Genomic DNA, 22,787 nt, shown 5'->3' on the forward strand with positions numbered 1-22,787 from the left:
CCTTTACCCAAAGCGACTTGCACTGTGGACAATCCCCACAGAGCAATTTGGGGTGAAGTGTCTCAGGGACACAACGACATGCTGACTGCAGTGGGGTTTGAACCTGTGCTCCCCTGACCCGAACACCAACGCACTAGTCCACTGCGCCACATGACTCAATTTAGTCCATGACAAGTAGGGCTGGGTAATTTTTGCCTCAACTTATACTTATAACTTAGAATATCCAATGATGGAACTACTGTACAGATTGATTTATGTTATTTAGTAATACAACATTTATTTTCTAGCTGTTTTTGTTTAGATTAAAATCATTATTTATTGTAATTATTTATTTAAGTCATTCTTTATGCTTCTATTTTGAAGGCGGTTTTGGGCCCCTGGTGATTATGTGTTTATTGGAGGTAGGTGGTGGTGGTGGGATTGGCCCACCAGAGAGGGCACATGTTCTGTAAGTATAGGAGCTTAGGTAAAACAATTGTTCTTTATGAAATTGGAATAATGGACTACAACAAAATAAATGCACAAAAATATATTCTTGCCGGGATATTGAATATTTTACAACAATAAGATTTGCTTAATTTTGAGTTGTACTTCTTTATGTTTTTGCCACTTGATCCACAAAACTGATGATTATTTAGCAAAATTCTTATTGTGCAAATATTTTGTGAAGGCATCAAAAGTCAACCCTACAATGTTGTGATATCTGATTTTCTTCCTATTGCCCAACCCTAATAAGAAGAACCAATAATCATTCAAATGTTTAATAATCACTTTCAAACTGAGGAGAGTTGGTACCTACTCTAGAAACTCTGTGATGTACTTGCGGCTGCACTTGGACCACGACCAGGGATTGGTGTCATAGTTAAGCGTGGGAGCCATTACATGATACTGGTGCTTCATGCCCGCCTCCCGACACTTTGGGTTGTCATCGTGAGGCATGTTGAACCTGGTGCAGAGAGGAAGAAGAAAAGGGGGGTTAGAGATGGAGAAAGGGATATACGGAACACACACAAAGTAATTATTATCTGCTTAATGGCTTAGTCGTTGCAAGGAGGATAAATGTCACAGGATTTACGTTTAGCAATTTATAACAGGGGATCACCCAACACCATCCCTGTGGGCCGCCACACACAGATGCAGCCGCAGACACATCTATAGGTAACACCCCACAGTCTGCTGCTCACTCTACATTCATCTGTTTCTTGTATGTTTTTTCATGGACCTCCTTCTTTGCACCTCCCAAATGTTTATGCTCAAAAAATCCCAAAAGGTTTCAATTAAACTCCAACTAGGTGGTACAACTTTTCGTGCAACACGTAATTCTTTCCTTATCGGCATCCTTCCTCTCCACCATCATGGCCAACATGCTAGTGGGAACCACCTCCAGTTCACCTCTGAGAGGTCAAAGGTCACCAAATCCCATTCTCAAAGGACTTTAAGAAGAGGGAAAGGTAGTGGCACTAACACCATGAGCATTATCACACATGTCTATGTTGATCAAGTGTCAACATGTAAGCATTTAAATGTGTTTCAACTACAGTGATGATTATGGCTGCAACTTGTAAATATGTTCACTATCTATTCAATAACCCAATATTTGTGCGATGTCTTATGTGTCAGAAAACTGTAATTATTTAGATTAAATTCTTGAAATTGCATTATTTGACTAAAGTAGAACTAATATTCAATTTGCACAAATCCTTACATTTGAGAAGCTGGAATCAGCAAATTATTGGTATTTTTACTAAATTACAGCTTAAACGATTATCAAGGCGGTTGGCAAATCATTTTGATGTTGATCCACTGATCAGTTAATCAGCTCATTGTTTGAGCATCACTCATGATACTGTAAACAATAAAAGAAGAGACTTCACAGAACAACAGCTGAATCAAGTCAAGTACACAGCATGGCATCTGCACTGTAATGAATTCATTCAGGCTGTCTGCAGTTGGCAGTCTCATAAAGCAAGTTTTTGATCATGTCCAGAATAGAATAGTCCAATACGGATGTGCCTGTTCTGTGCTGCGGTTTGGCCTATACCCATAAAGACATGTAGTGCATGTAGACGCGCGTGCACGTGTTTATATACACACAGGAAAACATGCAGCTGTATGATGTCGGGGATGTTTACAACAGTATGTGGGCGCGGGGCTGTGACTGTGGGTCGACTCATACCCCCACACAAACAAGACCTTAGCATGGCTGGCATGAGGCCCACCCTACAGGGGCCGAGGGCCTGAAGGCAAACACCCAGGGAATAATTAATCCTCTGGCACGGTAATGAGCTCTGTCCGCACAAACAAACCAAGCTCAAATTGTACTGGCAGTATTTACTACTCAGTATTATTTGTATCTTCTAAAGGTGTACAGGTGTATGAGAGTGTTGCAGACAGTGACAGGCAAGTTTAAAATGAAAATAAACATCTTAATACATTGCAATGTAGAACATGTTGTTATTGGGAAAAGGATTTGTGGAAAAATCTGAACGATTTGTACTCTGAACACATAATGATGATTGAGTTGAACCAGGACACTGGCTTGAAATTAGACGAGAACCTTTTAGTGTGATTAGGTCATAAATCCGAAAGTTTAGTGGCTTTTTGTTTTGCAACCACAAGGGATCAATCAATAGAGGAGTCAATTCCAGTGGGCGGATAGCAACCCCAGCACTTCATTATAAGCATCCAGGCTTACATTTAATAAGTTAGAGTCCACTTACTTTTAGTGAGAGCTCTCAAAAAAAACAAATAGCTTTGTTCGCTGCAAAACGCATCGTTCAGAAAATGCTGTCATCTAAAAAGATTTTCAGCAAGACCGAAAACATATTTATATGCTGAAAAGCCCGTTAATAATTGTAAGAGTAAGACATACTACTGGAGCGATGAAGACCTTAATTCCTGCAGGAGTGAAGTCTGCAGCGCCATCATTCATTTATCACCACTTTAACAGAGGCAGAGCTCAGGGACCACAACAGAGAGACAATTGAGTTGCTACATTTGAGCACTCAGTAATCGTGTTTACTGGGTTACAACAATGTCAGTAGACGTTCATATTTCTTAAGATGTTTGAGATAAATGCCAGTTTCCAGCTTAGAAATCTAAATTGATATCAAAACATCAGGAAGTGCTGATCCAAGACATTTAGAGCCTTAGCATCGTCTGATGACAAACTTGATTATATGTGTCACCTTTGAACGGCTATCAAATGACACCGCCTCGCCTGGTAATCCCCATGATGGCTATTAGTAATCACACGTCCATTGCAGTCATCTGAGAAAGGCCTCCTATCCATTAGGCTAAATCTTTCTTTAATCTGCCATGCTCTTGAGTGGCTCCCACTACCTGACACTGGCTTTCCCAGAGCGCTAAACACTCCGAGAGCTCACGCCTGTGAACGCAGCGATTAACCACGCCAAGAGGCAGAGCCAACTAGGCCTCCAGCTGCTTGAACTTTAGCATAAACAGATTCACACAAGATGCAAGGGGAAGAAGTGGGGGCCCGTACACTCATCCATCTGGCTGGTTCGGTCCCATTTCTCCACTGGAAGAATGTGTGAGCGGGACAGAGGAGGTAGAAGAATATCTTTCATTCTTCACCAATAGCTCACACGACACTGGTCCTCTTTATCTAGCCTACACAAACCGAAAAGCAGACCGGAAAGAAAACCTCTCACTCATTTTCCCTTGTTTGCTACATCAGGAAGTTAGGTAGGAAGAAAGAATAGGGTATACATAAAAGGGCAGATGTTTGAATTTCCCCAAAAATACCACCGTGAAATGAGTTGGGTTAGAACGAGAAGACAATGGTTGTGTGAGGGAAAACCAGTGTGATAAACTTAAATCAAACTTCAAATCACACCACATTTTAATTAACTTAATGAGTGATTTCCTGTCATTTTGCCTGATGGATGATGTACTAAACATCTCCCATATCAGAGATAAAGTGATGTGTTTTTACTTGTATAGATAGTATCTATCTAAGTCTTTTTTTTCCCTCTTCTTACAAGTTGCAATATTTGCTTGTTGCGGAAACAGCCTCTGGCCGACAAGCGTGTTGTGATAACACTACTGATACTCACAAGTTGCATATGACGGCACTGTGATATCTTCAGGGTGTTTGATCAGTCTTTTGGAGCTGATAGGTGGACAAAGGGACTGAGAACATTTAGTCTTGCACTGTCTGATAAAGGTTGTGCCACTTTCGAGAAATCTTTGAAAATCTATATTTCTTTGTTTTATATTTAACAACATATCCTTTTAAGACAAAGCTCTGCCTCTGACACACACAGGGTTAATTCCCTGAGCTGTACAGTGTGGTATTGTGGGCTGGCATGTTATTAAAAGTCAAGTTTTCACTTTATTATGTTTTGCACCTGTGTCTGCTGCACCCTACATCTCTTAATAAGAGGGCTTTTGTTGGTCAAAGCTGGCTGTGAGGGGTGAGACAGTGTGTGTGTGTGTGTGTGTGTGTGTGTGTGTGTGTGTGTGTGTGTGTGTGTGTGTGTGTGTGTGTGTGTGTGTGTGTGTGTGTGTGTGTGTGTGTGCGTTGTGTGTGTGTGCGTGTGTGTGTGTGTGTGTGTGTGTGTGCGTGCGTGTGTGTGTGTGTGTGTGTTTGTGTGTGTGTGTGCTTCAAGTTCTCTGCTGCAACTTACACATGGCCCAGCTCATGAGCGATGGTGAAGGAGGCACTAATTCCATTTTCCTCACTGATGGAGCAGCTCCGGTATTGGTCGCACATGGTCCCCAGCTCTGCAAGCCCTACAGGGTCACGTACACACACAGATACACATGAACACTTACAGACACACAGCTATTTAAAAAAAGAAAAAAAAGCCTGCTGCTTGGGTGTTAAAGGCGATTAAACCATCAAAACTTCTGTTCCATAAGAGAGATTAGCACCGCCACCGACTCCCTCCATGCTCCCTCCCTCCTCCCATTTCTACCACTCTGTTCTGTCACTATAATATTATTAGCTGACAGCTTGCCATAAACTCATTACTGCACAGTTTATGAGCTGTGGTTACTAGAGTGGAAAGGTAATTGAGAAAGACTGGGATATATTTTTGCAAAGAGAAGGGCAAAAGTTTACCTAATGTGTCACATTTATCTTTCGCACGGCAGATGTCTTCCCTGAAACAAAGAAAACATACAATGCAGTTAGCACTCTTTCAAGGTTTCCTGAGCATAACAGCTTTTGATTTTAAAGTGAGGATGTAGATGAAGGTGTACCTGGTGATGAGGAGTGCTGTGTCATGGTGAGAGGGATGGCTGTCATCCTGGATGTTTTGGGTCTGCTGCCAGACGCAGAAGTTGTGGAGAGTGGTGGCAGCATTAAAGCTAACTGTAGGCCCTTCCTGTTTGGGATGAAACATCATTGCAGTTATCAAGAAACCAAGTATACAGCTTCTAATTGTATCTAAAAAATTCCATATAACACGGATATCCCGCCCTTTTCAACATGTCTTATTCTCTCATTTTTTGTCGTATTGTGACTACTGATAGTGATTTGTTTTTTAATTACTTTGTTGTGTAATATTCCCTTTGGCAAATATAAGGTCAAAGATCAGGAACATCCACAGATTTTCAAACAACTTCAGTTCCCTATATTTTAACTATTTCAATGGCACTTACAGTGACCCAACAAGTCAGCCTCTCATATGCAGGTGGCTAGCTGCCTCACTATACAAACGTTTGTTTTCCAAGGAGTCCTCTCTCGAGACTTGAAACTGACAAGGCAGGCAGTGTCCTTTCAAACAGGCCCCCCGGAGAAAGGGCCAGGCCAGGGACACCTGCACTGACGTCAGCCGCATTGGAGATCTGGATACAGGTAGCATTCAAGGCCCCGCACTCACCTGTTCATTGTGGACGACGACTAGCTTGACAATCATGATGTTGATGAGGTTTCCTACGCTGGGGTCCCGGTACACTGCTGCTACCTGTAATAAGACAAAACACACAGACAAAAAATGCAAACCTCCACAAATCTGAACCAGTGCACAGACAGGGACTGACGGAAATCTAGTTTACTTCTCCTAATTCAATACTTGGATTAAAACAACCCAGCTATTACTTTTTTTAGTTAAACTCCATCTGGTTTAATAAAATAGCAACAGTTCATTCAAGTCAAAAGACCAATCATTCCTCTTTCAGTTTAATCAACAGGGTATTCAAACCAATTACAACTCCAGCAGAGACAATGGCAAATAAAAAATGAACTACGAGTGGACTCGGCAACAAATGTGAAACTTCAGCAAAGCCCCTCTATGAGGACAGCAAAACATTCCCTCTGTAGTTGTTCCCCTTCGCTTCTCTTGCTTTTCTCGTGCCTGCCTGTCACGGTCGACCAGCAGTCTGCTGAAGCCGTGTGCGTCCTCCTGACAGGAACTCATTAGTCCACTATAAACATTTAGCTTGTCTTAGCCTAGGGGGAGGCAAACGTGGCCCAGGCCTGTCCAGAATGACCAAAGGGAGCCTGTCTTGTCATGCTCCAAGTCTATCTGTGACGCAGGAAGTTGTTCTGTATGGTCTCACCCTAATGTATGTTATTGTATGATCTGTGCAATACCCGGAGTGAGGGGGACTGCAGCCAAAACTAGACCATCAACACTAGAGTATGTCACACAGACAGTTAGCATGAAATGTGAGCTACCATCATGGAAACTAGTGTTGTATCTTTGGGGATTTATTACATAAAGAACAGTTGGAATTGATCGATTACACACATGTTTACATGGGGATTTTTTAAAGAATGATTCTAATATTTTCTCCACAAAATGGACTGATTGGAGGTTTTCAATCTGCCGTCCCTAGGGCGCTAAACACAACCTTTTGAAACAAGTATTCCTTAATCCCAGCTAAATCTCTGAATATCTGAAAGAGCCACAATAACTTGTGTTCAGGCATTCAATCTGCGTGGCCAAAACCTAAAAACCTCACCCAGAGAGAACCTTAAGGGTTCCGACACGGTAGGTTTCTCTAATATTTTGGCTGGGTTGGTTCAACTGTGGCTAAAGTAAAGTGGTGAAGAGACTGTTATAGAGGGAAGAAAATGTGTGTTTGTGTGTGTTTCTGCCCCACTGGTCTGCAGGCAGAACCATGGCAGAACTAATGTTTTGCTTTCAGAGCTGGCAATAAAAACCAGTCTGGCAAATTTAACACTGAGTGTACCCTCACAGTCTTACTTAAGGATAACACTCCACTGACAATCATTACACCGTGTTAATCTGTCCGTCAAACTGGTGAGAGACAGACAGCAGCAGTTTACACAGGGCAGTACAAATCGATAACCTATCCTGCTTTGACACCAACACTTTTAACACATATGTTACACTCTCTTATAGGTACAAAGTCAGTCAATCACATTGAAACAGGCTTGATTACCAGCCAGCTTAAGGATTCGGAAGTGCTGAGTCAGGATTTTACCAATTAACTCGGCAACTTTCGTTCAAGCAGCAGCAGGCTAGGGTCACGTCCGGGTTTACAACCAAAATGTCAAACAGTAACATCTGAGGCCAAAAAAACACAAACTCAACTAGAGGAGGGCTTTGTTCAAGTACAAAAGAAAACATGTCTTAAATTACGATCATGCATAGGAGATAGTTTGTGCATCATTTGTCTCAAGTTTTCAGGTGTCAGTTTATTTGATTTTGCTCATCTCCCCAATACTATAAAGTTTACGATGATGGGCTCATAGCATTGAGAACAACTCTTAATAGAAAAGACCCAGTTACTCTTGAAACTATTCAGTCTTTTTTCATATGAATAAATCTTCAACATTCAGACAAAATAATAATTTTTAGAAACATTGTTTTACTTACTACTGACATGATTGTTAGGATGTAGTGCTCGAGGTTGCGTCCATGATGGCGCACCATTTTGGCATCAGCTGTCACCATCAACTCAACGTAGCGAGGGTAAGAGAGGAAGCGCTTGCGTCTGCGATGGGAATCGGGGTGTGTGTTGGTGGAGTTGCTGTCATAAATGTGTTGATCAGCTATGGTGGCTTTGAGAGAATCCAGCTCCTCTCCCATAATCCCATTGCTCTCAAAAGCAACCGGCGTCTTGGATTTCTCTGGGAAAAAAAACAAAAAAATAATGAAGAGTAATGATGTGGAGAGGAAAAGATGTTAGGAACGTATTTATTGGATTTAAAATCATTCTCACATGGGAGAAAATAACTACCTTATACTCAAATTCCCTCACGCTGGACACCTACTGTTCAATGTTATAAAGGCATTTCATGAGAGAGCATGGTACATATACAGTTAAGAGCCAAGGGTTTTAGCTTAGCTGAATTACAGGGACATAACACAAGCATGCTGGACTCCTATGGCAAAAAAAACGCCATAAATGATTGTGTCATTCCGGGGCTCAGGAAAAGTTGTACCAAGAGACGCGGGGTCAGTCGTGAGCTTTAAGAATATTCAGGTCAGGCAATGTGCACCCCCTCTGGCTGAGTGTAAGCCACACAAACAAAGAAATCCCATGACGACATTTTACAGACTCACACAGACTCACACATTATCTGAACATTAAGTGATGTAAACATCAAATACATATGATGCCAGATTGGAACAATTGATTGTGAATAGCACTTTCAAAACCAGCCATATATTATGAGGAAAAAAATACCAGGTTGTCAGCCGTACACTGTGTATACTCAACTGGCATTCCCTCAGCTGAACTGCACGTGTTGAGCTGGCCGTGAGCGATGGATTCCTTCACCATGACAGAGTGAAGTTAAAAGGGGGGGACAGAGACAGAGAAACAGACTAGGGAAACGTCAAGAGCTTGTTTGATTGGAGAAAGGAAAAAGGCAAATCTGCAAAGGTTAAGGTCGAAGGGGATTTAATTAAACATGCACGTATGACTGTCCATGTCCACAGGCGGACTGCAGCCTTTTGAAATAGTTTGGAAGAGCAACAGGGAAAGAAGACGGGGAAGAGGCAGGCTCCAAATAGCTAATAAAAAGGCAAATGTTGTTTTGGACACAAAGCTGCTGCAGCTTATTCCTGTTACTGACCAGCACATCAGCCCATACTGAAAACTAAGTGATATTTCTAGAAAAAATCTATTGAACCACATCAATGAAGTTAACGATTAACACACTTTAAATCATCATCATGAACACTTCTGAATCGTCTGAAGAAAATGTTTCAACCACAATGAATAATTTATTAGAATTGGATGGATTTCAGTAGACAGTCTATGGTATAACAGGCCATAAGAGGACACACAGATTGGTGCTGTTCAGATTAGCGGTGATGCATTGCCACATGTGATATGGTGGAAGAAAGATTGCTTGCAGAAGTTTCTGCCATCTCTCAGAAAGAGAAAGATGGATTTAGGGAGCTACCTGAAAAAGTGAGGGATAAATGTATGACGGGTAAATAGTATATCATGCAAACTCACTGACACTACAGATTTAAATCTACCTTAGATATTCTATCACAACTCAAATTAATTTTTCAATCTTTCGTAAGTATAGAGGCCCATTTTGTCTGAATGCACTCATTACTTTTATGTCAGCAATCATAGCCCCCTGCAGTGTGTAGTGTTGCCTTTAATAACCAGTTATGCTTATGGAAGTTATGGCAATGAACATTTTGAGAAATTAATTAAACATAAAATGACATTCAGTCAACAAATGCTATTCAGTCTTTTTATCACTGTCAGTGTTTACGAGCCAAGCATAGTTTGGAGTCCTCAACTTTAGATAACCCGATTATTGTGAAGACTTCCATTGTCTTTGAAAAACTCAATCTTTCCAGAGAGTCACACAGAGAGAGATTGTGTGCAACTGTTAGGTCAGAAAAAAAAGAAAACTTGCTCCGAGATTATTCAAGTGATGCCCCCAGCGGGCACGCGAGGCGGAGCGTGACTCCCTGGCACAAAGGCACACAGCTTTTGCTGCCGTGAGGCCCAGCCCCACGCTAGTGCCAGCATCAGAGTCAGCGCCAAGCCTGTCTGTGCACACAGCCCGGGCAGCTGGGCCAGAACACAGCTTTGTATTTTCCAAGAAAAAACTCACCAAGGCCAAACCCACTACACTAAACCCCTTAAACAGACTCATCACTGCAGACAGTCCGACATCAAAGGGATTATCAAAGCTAAGAAGAGTATTTACATCTACAGAAGTTGGTGTTAAGTCTCAGCGCAAGCGAGTGTGATATGAAAAAGGAGAAGAAGAAGAAGAAGAAGAGGATGAGGAGAAAATATGGTCCTTGTTATAATAGCCTTTGAATCATTGCAGATTAGCCACACACAACCTTTCCCAAATCGCCTTAGATACAAATCCGCCTCTCACTAGGTAGTGAGCTGCTACTTACACCATGAGAAGACAGGGGTGACTGCCCTGACCCGCCGGGCGTACAGAGACATGACTACTACCCCCAAAGCGCCAGGCCTCAAATCAGCATTACCTACCACAACTCTGTCTATTTGAATTGATTACTAAACAAATACAAAGTGAAACATTGTTTTTCTTTTTAAACAAGAAAAAATTAACGACGTGAGCCTATAAAACCCAGCTCCAGCAGTTCTTCATAACAGAGAATAATAAAAGGAGCCCTGCACGATGCGAGTGTGAGCACTTATAAATGTTGTAATTTGCTTGGCTCCAGTTTGCACATAGCTGAAATAGACCCACACCACAATCGCTTTTCTGCTCTAACGCCTACTTGACTTGTAAACTTGTAAAAATCTTTTCATCACTGTGCCAGAAACTAATCAGAAACAACAAATACAACACAGACAATGTTTATCTATTCACTCACTCAATAACATGTTTAATTGCACGCACAATACTGAACAGTTCCCTACATATTTTAAAATTCCTGTTGGGTTTGAATGTTTACACTGATTGACTTATTTACATTCATTCATAAACATGAAAGCATTGAAGCATTTTGATGATTGTATAACTTTCTCTTTGAGCCCATTCATGTACATCCAGGCTGTCCTGAAGGATCTCATTGAGATTTCAATCTACATCAAAGGCTTGCTCTTTGACTCTCCTTCAGCTCTCTGTCAAAAGTATCAATGCCAAGGGCCTAACAATGGGGAACACACATTTCATTGTTGAACTAATTAACATTCTTTTACAATGGCCCGCTGAGAGTTAAAGCGCCCTATTCCCCGGGTGCCAATTAAGTAGACAGTATACCTTACATTGAGTATAGGTACTGCCTTGGTTTCTATACAAGGTCAGACACTCTGGTTACTGACAGTACAACTCAAGAGGAAAATATGTTGAAACTCATGCAGACAATTAAGTGCAATTCTGTGGCTAGGCAGTAAGAAGCAAAGGCAGCTAATTGTTGCTGCTGAAAAAAGCTTTTAAAAGTGAGGTAGCATGGCTTATGACCTCATTGGCTTGGTACACTAACAGTTCTCTCAAGAGTTCAAATGTTATTTTTCTGTTCAGAGACATGCTAAAGACGGCATGGTGGTCAGCTGAAGAATGTGTTGAGACAAAACACTACTTGGATCTGGACTCCTAATGACGAGCAAGGTGCCTGGAGTCTCTCTTTTGTCAGACTCAAACAGATTTAAGATTATGTGAATGATGAATGACTGAGAGACCTCCACAACACAATTGTTTTCATTTGTTGTTAGGAAAAAGGAAATAGGAATTGCAACAACAAAAAAAGGGTTTGAAATGACACTTTCGAAAGAGCTTCATATTTTAGTCTTTTTCTATTGGAAAAAGGATTCAAGTTGATATATTAGTTATAAAGAATCTGTTTATTAAGAACTTCAAAAAGACACAGTCATAAAGAAAACTGTTTGTATAAAACATGAAAACAAGCTCAATACAATCGAGTGTTGAGGTTGAGAAGTTATAGGAGTAATGTTCCTCCAACAAAGATAGCATAGATGAAAACATCTCCAATTCTTTCAAACATCCCACTAACCAATTTTCGGACGCTGAAACATATATTTCTGCCGCAACATACAAAGCAAGCTGATAGATTTTCTGGCCTCTCAGATGGTAAACAGCTAGAGCTGCAGGCAATGACACTGATGTTTCACTGGCCAGCTCTCAGCATCACCTCTCCCCAGTCCACCTCGGTGGGAAACTGTCGCTCACCTGTCACCCCCTCTCACCTCTGACTGTTACCCATGACACCAGGCAGTAAGTCACTGTCACTCAAATTGCTTTAACCCTTCCAATCAGCCCCCATTTGCTAAGAATGCCCAGACAGTCGACAGTGGCAGAAAATAGCCCCAGCTGGAATCTGTCACGGGAACTCCCGAGACAAAACAACACATTGGGTTCAATAGGGCTGAGGCCTCAGGCAGACACATGGCAGCTATTAAAGTTATAGACTGTCTGTTGTTGCCCAGCCCTGTCCTACCCTGTCCAGAGAATCAGTTATCTGTTAATCAGATGCCAATGAGTGTAATGGGCCATGTTATTAGCTGCTTGCACTATCTTTGTTGAAGCTACAATTTAAGGCAATGATGTGACAAAGCATCATGCCTTAATCTGTTATTCCATTATGTTTATTTATTGTGTTCTTTTCTTTAGTCTTCTTATTAAGTGTTAATGATGACGTAAAGCACTTTGAAATGCCTGTGTCTGGAAATGTGCTATATAAATAAACGTACCTTACCTCACCTTACCCATTACACAAAAATCTACACACATATTTGCTCAAGACCCGTAGTTAATGAATAATAATAGGACTAACATTATCAGTGTTCCGAATTAACGCCATGTGGATTCTAAAGGACAAAATAAATTCTGATTAAGGTTCTAGGTAGGCAAACAGCAAAGCAGTGAGAAGCAGGTGTAGAAGAAAAAAGAAAGTGGGCAGTGCGAAACAGCTGGGGCCTCTGCTAAGATCTGAAGGGAAACCGACAGGCACATGCAGCGTAGGCCAGGGCTGCTCAAACACATGAAGAAAGAGTCTCCTTTCGCCATTGCTATGCACTGCTTTGCTCAACAATTCCCAATACTCAGCGGGATTCTTCGTCCACTGACAGGCCAGGGCGCTAAGATGCACTCTTGACACACGCACACATAAGAAACCACATCTATGCACACCCACAAAAGGCCAAAAACAAACAGTTTTTCCGAGCAACAATAGGTACTTCCTGGAACGGGGGGAGGTTCAGTCTGTCCAGGGGGCACGGGGGCATAGAGCAAGCCTAAGCCTTTTGGAGCAATCTGACATTCAGGGGCTCCACACCATCTAAAGCCAGACCCTAAAGGTGAGAGAGGGTGTCAGAGTGTTCAGCGCCCGTCCATCACACCCTGGCCTGCCACCTTTCCTGACCCCTGTCAAGAGCTAGAGTTAAAAGGAAAACAAAGAGCTTTATGCATATATAGTTCTAACTGAGGCTCAGCAAACAAGCCAGCAACGGCAGTAACCACGCACCTCTAGAAGGGGAAAGACTCAAGGTCACATCCAACCGTCCACTGAGTGACTCCAAACAAAGAGTGAAGTGAGGTCACAATCAACAAGTGCTCCCATTCACATACATGAAAGCGCAAAGGGAGAGCGGGCAGCGATTCAAGTCGGCTAGTTCAAACCCCAGGCGGGGGAGGGCATTTTTTCCATGTAAATGAACCCATTGACCGAAAACCTGATGCTAGCACTGAACTACCATGTATACACAGTGGGCACCAAGGGGGGAATCCTACACAATGATTGTGTTGAGGGTCAGGGGGCACAGATGACATGTGTGCCAAGTATTGCCGCATCAAAGCCAGTCACTTCACTGTCCCAGCTGCCCTCAGTTAGCCATCAAGAAATGGGGGGGAAGAGCCAAGAGCCGATGAAACGTTGGTGTTTGGGTTTACTGATGGTAATGTTTGCTGTCAAGCTGTCTGCATTCAATTGACTGTTTCTAATTCAGACAAACTATAACACCCCACAGCTTTAGACACACAGCCAACAAGTGTGAGAAAGAGATACTGTACAGCTTCCCTTCCCTCCGTCTCTTGCTTGTCTCCACATTTCGGAGAACAAGGGGGAGAGTTGGCGAGAGAAGAATCTGCCCCTATCTGCAGCCACCCTCATCTCTGTGGCTATCTCTGTTGAAGGACGACACAGGGATTCACATGCAAGCTCGGAGACAGATACCCCGTAGAATGTGTCATTAAAGGTCGGAGCTGTGTTGTGATTTTTAGCCCAGTAAGCTTCTTCCCTGGAGGCTTTTAAAACCAGAACAAGGCACAACAAGGCACTCTGTGACTTTCAAAGATTAATCACCCACTCAACAGCTATCTACACTAGAGGTATTCTAAACAGCAGAGAAGCCACCCAGGCTGGCTGACAAAGACAGACGACTGATGCAGTTCCTAGAAATGTCAGTCACTGAGACCACATTTCATGGTCATGTTGTTCAGGTTCTTTGATTTACTCTTACATTTCTGAACTGCAGTGTTATGGTTTCTAGTGCATTCACTAAATGTTATACTTTTGCATTTAAAATATATTTAAGCCTCTCATCCAATCAACAACACATAGAATGATCAAGCACGGTGGAAAGAAGCAGCTGAAGACAGATATATAGTCCAGTCATCACTGCTGTAGTAACACAACTTCATTTTCCATCAAGTTAACACTCAAAAGCTCTTATCATTACACTTCTAGTTCACAGGTTGTGATGGCACATGTACAAAAAAGTCAAGTATTTGTACATGTCACAGATGACAAGTGTTAAGTTAAAAACAAAAGTTCCTCTTTGTTTGTTTAATTCACGTGGAAACATAGCCTTCCGCTCCTTTCAACACGTTTTCGCAGGGTGTGCAGGGACTGTGCACACTCTGGAAACTCTTACTGTGTCAGAAACAGAAGTCAGTCTGTCGTGCTCTAAGGCAGAACTATGACATGCCAAAGCTTATCTCACCAGAGGTATCTGCTGATACACATTTTGTTTCCTGGCGTTCTGCTTGAGAAAACACAGCCCGTTTCATCTTTGTTGTGTTCAAAGAGATGGTTTCTTTTGCAAAGAGAAAGGCAGATAAGGAATAATAATCCCCATAGAGTAAGTCTTGCAAAACAACCTATTTTTCAAAAATTCTGGCAATTTTACATAAACATGTTTGGACCAACTGTGATAGTTGGCCTGTTCCAAAACCAAAGGCCAATAAAGCTTCAAACCCCTTGATAGTCAAAAACTAACCAAACTCTCAGCATTCAAACTCCAGCCTCCAATTTTGATTTAAGCCAAGCGTTCTTCTCACAGGAACATAAAGTGGAGGGAAACACGGAGAAAAGACAGAGGGTCATAAGATGACTGACCCTAACAAAGACTGCTTTTATAGCTCGTCAAAAAAGAAGAGATACTAGGAAAGGAATCTGCACCCCACCAACACCACAGGTTCTCCAGCCTATCATCTATGTGATTAGATAAATCAGAAACATTTGCTTCTGAACTTGATATATATCAGTTGCATTGGAGGGTTATACTGAAGACAGAAATGCACTAAACCTGTTGTAGACAAAAAGCACCCTCTCTGTTAACCCCTGAGCTACCAGTTCAATGCAGTCCAATACAACAGCCCCGCAATGAATCATACCTTTAGGAAGACTCAAATAATATTCTGTGTGTAACTTATAGGAGTTGTACCTAAGAAACACCTCAGTGTACATACATTGATGCTTGGCTATATTGTATTATTATATAAACAGAGCATTGGCTTTGTTGTACACTCCGTAATCTACTACCTACATCAGCTTTTAGTTTTTCGCTGCCATCCATTAATTACAAAAAATGACTTGTTGCTATAACATACAGAAAGGTACATTCAAAAAATGCGGCTGCTTAAGGATGTTTTCCCTTGCCGCTTCTGGTTTTCTAAACACTTTTTTCTCTATCAACAATTAGACTGTGGTTAGGCACCCAATACTTAGACACTGATTTAGTCTGATGAGGAACATAAGGCAAAGAAACACAGACAAAGTGTACAGACATGGTGTAGAGTGGAGGCAAGGGAAATGAAGAGCTTCAGAGAGACACATAGTACACAGAGCTTTATGTGTGATACATGGAGATTTTGTCACATTGTTATCCAAAGCCAAGAGGCAAATGTCCAAATCCAAAAACAGGAGCAGCCACTATGAGTGTTTTGCAAGCAGAAGAACACGTGCCAAGCCAGTGTTTATATCTAACCAGCTAGTAGCAGCTTGGGCTGCACTCCTTCCCATAAAAAGACAGGACAGGCCTGTTAGTCTTGGCTTGGTATGGCCTTCAAAGAGCACATTTATCACAGCATCTGGAGAGGGGCCTATCAGACAAAGCTGTGGAGCCGCTGCCTGGGACACCTCACAGTACTATCTCTGGCCCTCTGGTTCTTTTAATCCTGCTGTTTACCTGCAGCCCTTTGATGAAGACCTACAGGTGTCTCCTCCATTTACAGTAGGCACCTTTCTCTCTACTATTTCCTGCTGTTCACCGAATTATATTTGTTTTATAGGTTATTCTGTTAATAGTTGAGGTAATGCTTTAACAATTCAGGATTTTTCTAATTTGGGACTAAGTAGATATAAAATGAAATGAAGAATTCAACCAAAAGTCAGGTTCATTCACTGAGCCTCCACTCATAGTTCTTGAGGGAGAGTATGTTTAAAAGTGCCTCAGAGTGGGGGCTGAGAGACCCTCCAGATTTCTTAGTCTCTGTTTACCACACACAGACTGAGAGAGTGAAAGGGCAAAGCATATTAAGGAGGTATTGACCTGGCCCATCAGGTCAGTCCAAGTTCTTTAAAGCGCCGCCACACAAAGGCCACCACCAGGCGACAATAGCTGGGTTTAGACAACAAGCATATCAAGCGGTCTGCACATAAAAAGATTTATTGCATCTCACAACAAAGGCCGCCCACGGAGCTCCCTGCGAGAACGAATCTAAGGCCCTCCATCGTGGTAAACTCCACTCGGTCACCCCGCTTTCTCTCGAGGGCCTATCCACCACCCAAAGGCCTCTACCATAAAAATTCAAATGAAATTGGGAGAACTTTGAAGCAGCCTCCCATGCGGAAAACTTCTCCAGTTCTTTTCATCACCACTGCTAACCTGAAAAGTAATTATCCCTTCCCTCTGAGCTCTTGCCACAGAACTTGGATTGAATTCTCCTGCACAACATGAGTGAAAACACCAGGCAGTGTTAGGGCGGGTATTTGCTTAATTAAGTTGAGGAGCTTTCAGCAACACCTCCTTAATCATGGCTGAAATATTTTGGGTATCTTGCAAGCCAAAGATCGTGACTGCGTATAATTTCCTTTCTGGGATAGTGTTTATTGCTATGGTTTAAAAAGGTCATCAGAAGGTACGTGTTAGTGGGTTAAAGTCAGACAGACAGTGGTTACAGACAGTCTGTAGTCTATTACCTGAGGCGGCACAGGGCTCTGTGTTGTTGTGCGTATGCGAGATGTTCTTCCTCTCCTGTTGATAAACAAGATGAGGTTTGTTGTGCTCTTCGTCATATTCCTCCCCCTCAGCGTTTAAAAGAGGTTCCATGAAGTATTCACCATATTGTGTCGTAAATGTTCCAACCTAGAGCAGAAAAAATAGATGTTATTGATTTCTTTGGTATCAGAAATGAGCTGAATGTTTGCATACATATGTGGGAAGGATATACAGATTAAGGCAGAGTTGCATTCAAAGAGGCTGCGGTTTAATTGCAGTAATCCTGTTCTGCCCTTGGGCACCACTGTGCACATTATTTCCATGCTTTTGAGCAAGCTCAGTTTTTTTGACAGGTGCATATGGAAAGAACATGCTGACTCACAAAAGGTCAGGGATTATCTACAACATCTCGCTATGAGTCATTGTTGAAGTTGTAACCATGACAATAAAAAGCAATTGTAAGACATTTTAAGCCCCTTTATACATTAATAAAGTCATAAATCATCATGCAACAGTGAACCATTTAAAAAACAAAAATTGCAAAGGCTTTTAAGAGTGCTTGTTGTGACTATGAAAATGCATTTCCCTTCACAGCCTGACACTGGGACCAGTGACATCATCATACAGTACATGGACAGAGCTGCTGACAGAGGAATGCTAATATTGATTTGGCAGCTCAGTCCCTCACAAAGCTTCTTAGCTCACTCGACCATGAGGCACAATGGTGTTTGTATGGTAATTTCATGCGCACACTTAAACAGGATATTGGACACTGGAATGTTATCTTTATTGTTGTTTTTCCATAACCATCCCCACGCGTGATGGACGCTTCACAATGGAAAACATACAAATCGGATATGGAAACGAGTACAAACTGTATGTGTACTTTTCCTCTCCGTCTTTCAAGGAGTGACAGATTACTTGGCTTGCACATATGAGACATAGTTCCTCGAGAGTGCTATAGGTCTATAGTGCACATGTGTACAGTGCAGGGTAATGAACTTGTAGAAACAGGTCACAGGATATAAGCAACAGCAACACTGGAAGAAAGCCCTCAGAAACTCATTTTTCCCTCATTGTACTCCACCTTGAAGGCTTTGTGACAATATTAGCATTTCTTGACAAGCCAGTATAAGTGTATACAACTCAGGGAATTACTCAAAGTATTTTCACAATGAAGTTACACTTTTCAAATGTGAACTGTTGTACTGATTTACCTTTGCACAAAGTTTCTGGAATACTTCAATGTGAGAATGTTACAACCTTACTCCAACTCCCCAGTCATAATGATCTAAATATAATTAATGATTTATACAGTGTAACAACTGGTAGATGTTTACCTGTATCTTGTAAATCACTATCCACGGCGAGTTAACTTTAATTAGATGGTTACGGTTAAGCCTTTCTAAAGTTCTCATGTGGTGTTAACAGAAGGCTGAACAGACAAATGCTCTGTTTAGTCAATGAAGGGGGCAGAGTTTCAGGGTTTCCCAGCATTAGCTCAGCAGCAAATCTGGCAAAACTTTGGACAGACACAATGGTTGCTGTTCAGTAACGGGTGCTGAACTGGACCTTACAACTGAGGGACTCCTGTTTGAAGCGAGGTCACCATCATGACATGGATGGAATGACTGTTGGCACACATCTGTTTAAACAGACCCTACAAAGGCACTTAAAAATCTGTTGGTGCTGAGTCATCGCAAAGTGACGTACAGTTGCAGTCAATCTCTAACCTAAAACCGGACATAAAGGTGTCATGAGCCTGATCTTTACACAGAGGTGCAACGCTTGGTGCCCGATTGAAAATGAAGAGCCTCATTTCTCAGGACAGTCTGACTCAACACACACTTCTATTATGCGAGTGGACTGGGAGAGCGAGCTCCTTCAGGGAGATTTCCCACGGTGTGAGCAACCCTTAAGTTCCTTACAACCTTCATTGGCAGTTGTCTACTCTTCACAGCATTTCTCCGCTTTTCTGCCCGTCACAGCTCACTTTGAAAAGGCCAAAAAGCTCCTCAACCCCACCCCCTCGATTCCCCCCTGGGGATGGCTTTGAGCAACTCTGGACGAAAGGGGAACCTGCTTTTTCTAGAATGACCCCTTTGTTTTAGGGCTTAATTATTCCTTAATGACATCATCCCAACAAAATGTGCCTGGCCATTAAGCCCCAGTGATCAGATACGGACACATTTATGACCCAATAGCCTCTGGTGCTGTCTCCATTGTCCTGTCATTCTCAATGAGTGATGATGCGGATAAGCAACAAAGATTGCTTGAAAAAGGATGCAAACATGTTTGGATAAGCGAGTCATACATCAAAGTTGGGCAGAGGGGCAATTAAAGGCTTATTACCCTGATAATCCCAGCATACCTCATGTCTTAAATGGCTATACAAACTGAAAGAGTATGTATATGGTGGTATCTCTTCTCCAGAGTCACACTGAATAGGAAATACCCCCCCACTAAGACTTAATGCATGACATTTGTTTTATCATGCCAGGTTCCAACAATACAGTACAATTGCTGAATGCATTGTGAATGTACTAGATCAACATGCTATCCTGGTACTGTACAAAGTTAACCTATCTAAAATAAGGATTATGTCACTGATAGGGGGTGTGACGGGGAGGAAGACTCCAAGGTTATGTTCCTGCTGTCTGTGTTTCTGCGGCCAGCCAAACCCCCCCCACCTCGCAGAGTCCAAACCAGAATCCGGCTGGCCCGAATGAGGTCAACCCCCTGCCCCTGGACCAGTAACCTTATGTGAGCCATTAAGTCATCCACTTAACCACTTGTGCTCTCAAACAGGAGTCAGCAAACTAAATGACTTGGGTATCAGGATCCTCAAATGGGGCAGTAAACTCATTATTACCCAATAACTCTATTACAGCCCCGTAAGATCTAAAAGATGATAAAGGGCAATCCACAAGCAAACAGCTGTTTTAGACTGGAAGTGTGGTTTGGGGCTGTCACTGATTACTACTCTCATTAGCTCTGACTTGATGTTCTTTTAAAAAAAAACTATATGGAAAATAAAGAAAGAAACTGTGTAAAAACGTACAACTATTGAAAACACAAAAGGAAAAAAGTTGTCACATTTAAGAATTTAGAACGAAACCAATGTTTGGCATTTGAGATTGATACATTAGCAATAACATTTTTACTTGATCACCTGATCAATCAACTGATAATCGACTAATTGACCATTGGTTTGGCTATATATATATATATATATCTGCTGGTTTGCTATTATTTTTGTTAAAACTTCAAGCAGCTTCAAGCAGTTTGAAATAGAACCAAAACAGCTGCATGTTTGGTTCCATTTCATCCCTGTATAAAATCTACTGATACTTTTTTGATCTTTGTAAGGTGAAATTAACCTTTTTTACTCAAAGTAGGGTCAACCAAAGTGCAGCAATCTCAGCATGAGCTCATCAGGGATTCTTAGTGTGTTATGCTCAAGAGCACTTCAGCAGGGTGAAGTCTTGTTGTCACATCAACTTCATTCTCTAACCACAACACCACCCGGATGCCCAGCCTGCACTGTGAACTATGGGAGCATCTCCTCACAGGCACCGAGATGCAGATTGCTCTCCTCCTCCTCCTCCTCCTCCTCCTCAATGACATAAGTCCAGTAACACTTGCTCTTGTTACACTCCTACACACTTCACTTAACTGCGGGTTATGGGGGATATGCATGGGTGGAGGCCCTGTCAGCATCGCTTGATTAAAGCGTCTAATAAAAAGGTACTTTAAGGTGAACACTCACAAGGCCAGTGCACATGCTGAAGACTGCAGGGAACTCGCTCTTGGCGTTGACATGTCCGCGGAAAAAGCAGTGGCGCATATCGCTCGGGTCATTGAAGGGGATGTCCGTGCCGTTGCTCTGTTCCACTCCCAAGTGTGTCACTGTGTACGAGGGGGCAATGAAGCCGGAGTCGGCGGTCAGATTGAGATGAAAGCGTTCCCCAAATGCATCAATCCTGTAGTGAACCCGTAAACCCGACAGGTCATCATTTAAACTTCTCCGTCTCCTTCTGTAGTGCAATTTGTGGGGGAATGATTCTCCAAAGTCATTGACGCGGAGCGGGGTGATGATTTCATACGATGACAGCTGTTTGATGAAGCTTTCTGCAAAAAGTAAAGAGAGAAAGTAATGGAATTAACAGCAGTGTGTATCAGAATAAAACATGCAGCTGCAGCTTGACAACTGTAGATTTCACAAGACATCATTCCCACTGCTTTGAACACCTTTAACTTCACGGTACTCCTAAATCAAATCAAAACACTACCTTGTTTCGGGTGCAAGCGGTGTTGCAAAGTTTCTCGGACAAGCGCTGACAGATGACACATAAGTCCAACCAGCCAGATAGCAAACTGCATGATTTCCTCCGCGAAGAAACCCAGGCTGTCGTCTCCAAGGCAGTAACCTCTGTCTCTCCCGAGCGGCTCCCCCTCTCCCTCTCCTTTCCCCCGGCTTGTCAGCAACAGGTCGTGGGATCCGCGGAGGCTCTCTGCAGCGCAAGTCTTGCAAAGTGCACTGGCCTCATCGCATTGCTAAACATGCATCCACTACCCTCTATAAAAGCGAACTATTTATGACACGTTCATCCCCCTGATGAAAACAAAAATTGCTGCCTAATGTAAACTGCAGTCTTTACTGAAAGGAGGGATCAGTGCCAAGTACGCTTTCCCTTAGCCATCCCTAGAACACCCCGTGCACCCTAAGCACTCACCAGCAGCGAAACGACGCCCCCTTTGCTAAGCAGCCAATGGGGAGCGCGCCTCGGACACCACACATGGGGCAGGCTTCAGGGCTGCAGTGTTACAAAAAAAAAGTGTAAATAAAATATACCACGATGAAGAAAATAACTCACAACACAACCATCCCGAATTCTGGGTTTTTGGGTCTGTCCCATAGACTGGTCTGTCCGCAATATTTATTATTGCTGATATTAAATGTGAATGGCAGGAAACGATCCAAGACACTTGTAGATTTGCAATAACATATTTAATTTCAAAATCTCGTGTGATAATAATGAATAATATTTATAAGGCTTATGCTATGTGTCTGTTGGCAGCACATATTGAGCTCATATTTGTTATACATAATACATTTTATCACTCAACCAATGTGTTTGCCACTTATCAATATCAGTTTGGGCTGGAGTAGAAGTCGCACATTAATATAAAATATAATAATATAATTCACTTCTGATTTTATTATTTACTTCTTTTATGCATTTGCTTGGTGTTTAAAAACACATTTAAGAATTCCTTATTAGAAGTGTTTGTTTATGTAATTAATCCAAAGTGTAGGATTTAGGGGGATTTATAGGCTGAATTGAATTTTTTTCATTAGGGTATAAGTACCTGAAACTAAGAGAGCTCTTGTGTTTTGTTATCTTAGTATAAGCCCTTTATAT

The 22,787-nt window shown here is 42.1% G+C and overlaps 1 protein-coding gene across 1 annotated transcript; it reads right to left on the reverse strand.

Annotated features, from left to right (window-relative positions):
* Window positions 1–795: 795 nt before the first annotated feature.
* LOC104950357 (A disintegrin and metalloproteinase with thrombospondin motifs 20) lies at window positions 796–21,999 on the reverse strand. Its single transcript, XM_010776871.1, has 9 exons — window positions 21,654–21,999; window positions 21,131–21,492; window positions 17,343–17,508; window positions 7,818–8,071; window positions 5,853–5,936; window positions 5,230–5,354; window positions 5,090–5,130; window positions 4,653–4,758; window positions 796–946 (listed from the first exon to the last, which is right to left on the reverse strand). The coding sequence occupies exons 1-9, from the start codon at window positions 21,742–21,744 to the stop codon at window positions 796–798; spliced, it is 1,380 nt and encodes a 459-aa protein (XP_010775173.1). The 5' UTR covers window positions 21,745–21,999.
* Window positions 22,000–22,787: the final 788 nt, after the last annotated feature.

The sequence above is a fragment of the Notothenia coriiceps genome, unplaced genomic scaffold (genome assembly GCF_000735185.1).
Source record: "Notothenia coriiceps isolate Sejong01 unplaced genomic scaffold, NC01 NC01_scaffold00017402, whole genome shotgun sequence".
NCBI lineage: Eukaryota > Metazoa > Chordata > Actinopteri > Perciformes > Nototheniidae > Notothenia > Notothenia coriiceps.

Coding starts and splice junctions, on each gene's coding strand:
- LOC104950357 (XM_010776871.1), bottom strand. CDS start 21,744: ATGCAGTTTGCTATCTGGCTGGTTGGACTTATGTGTCATCTGTCAGCG. Junction 17,509..21,130: donor TCAGCATGTGCACTGGCCTT/GTGAGTGTTCAC, acceptor TTTCTGCTCTAG/GTTGGAACATTTACGACACA. Junction 5,131..5,229: donor ACAGCACTCCTCATCACCAG/GTACACCTTCAT, acceptor TCTTTGTTTCAG/GGAAGACATCTGCCGTGCGA.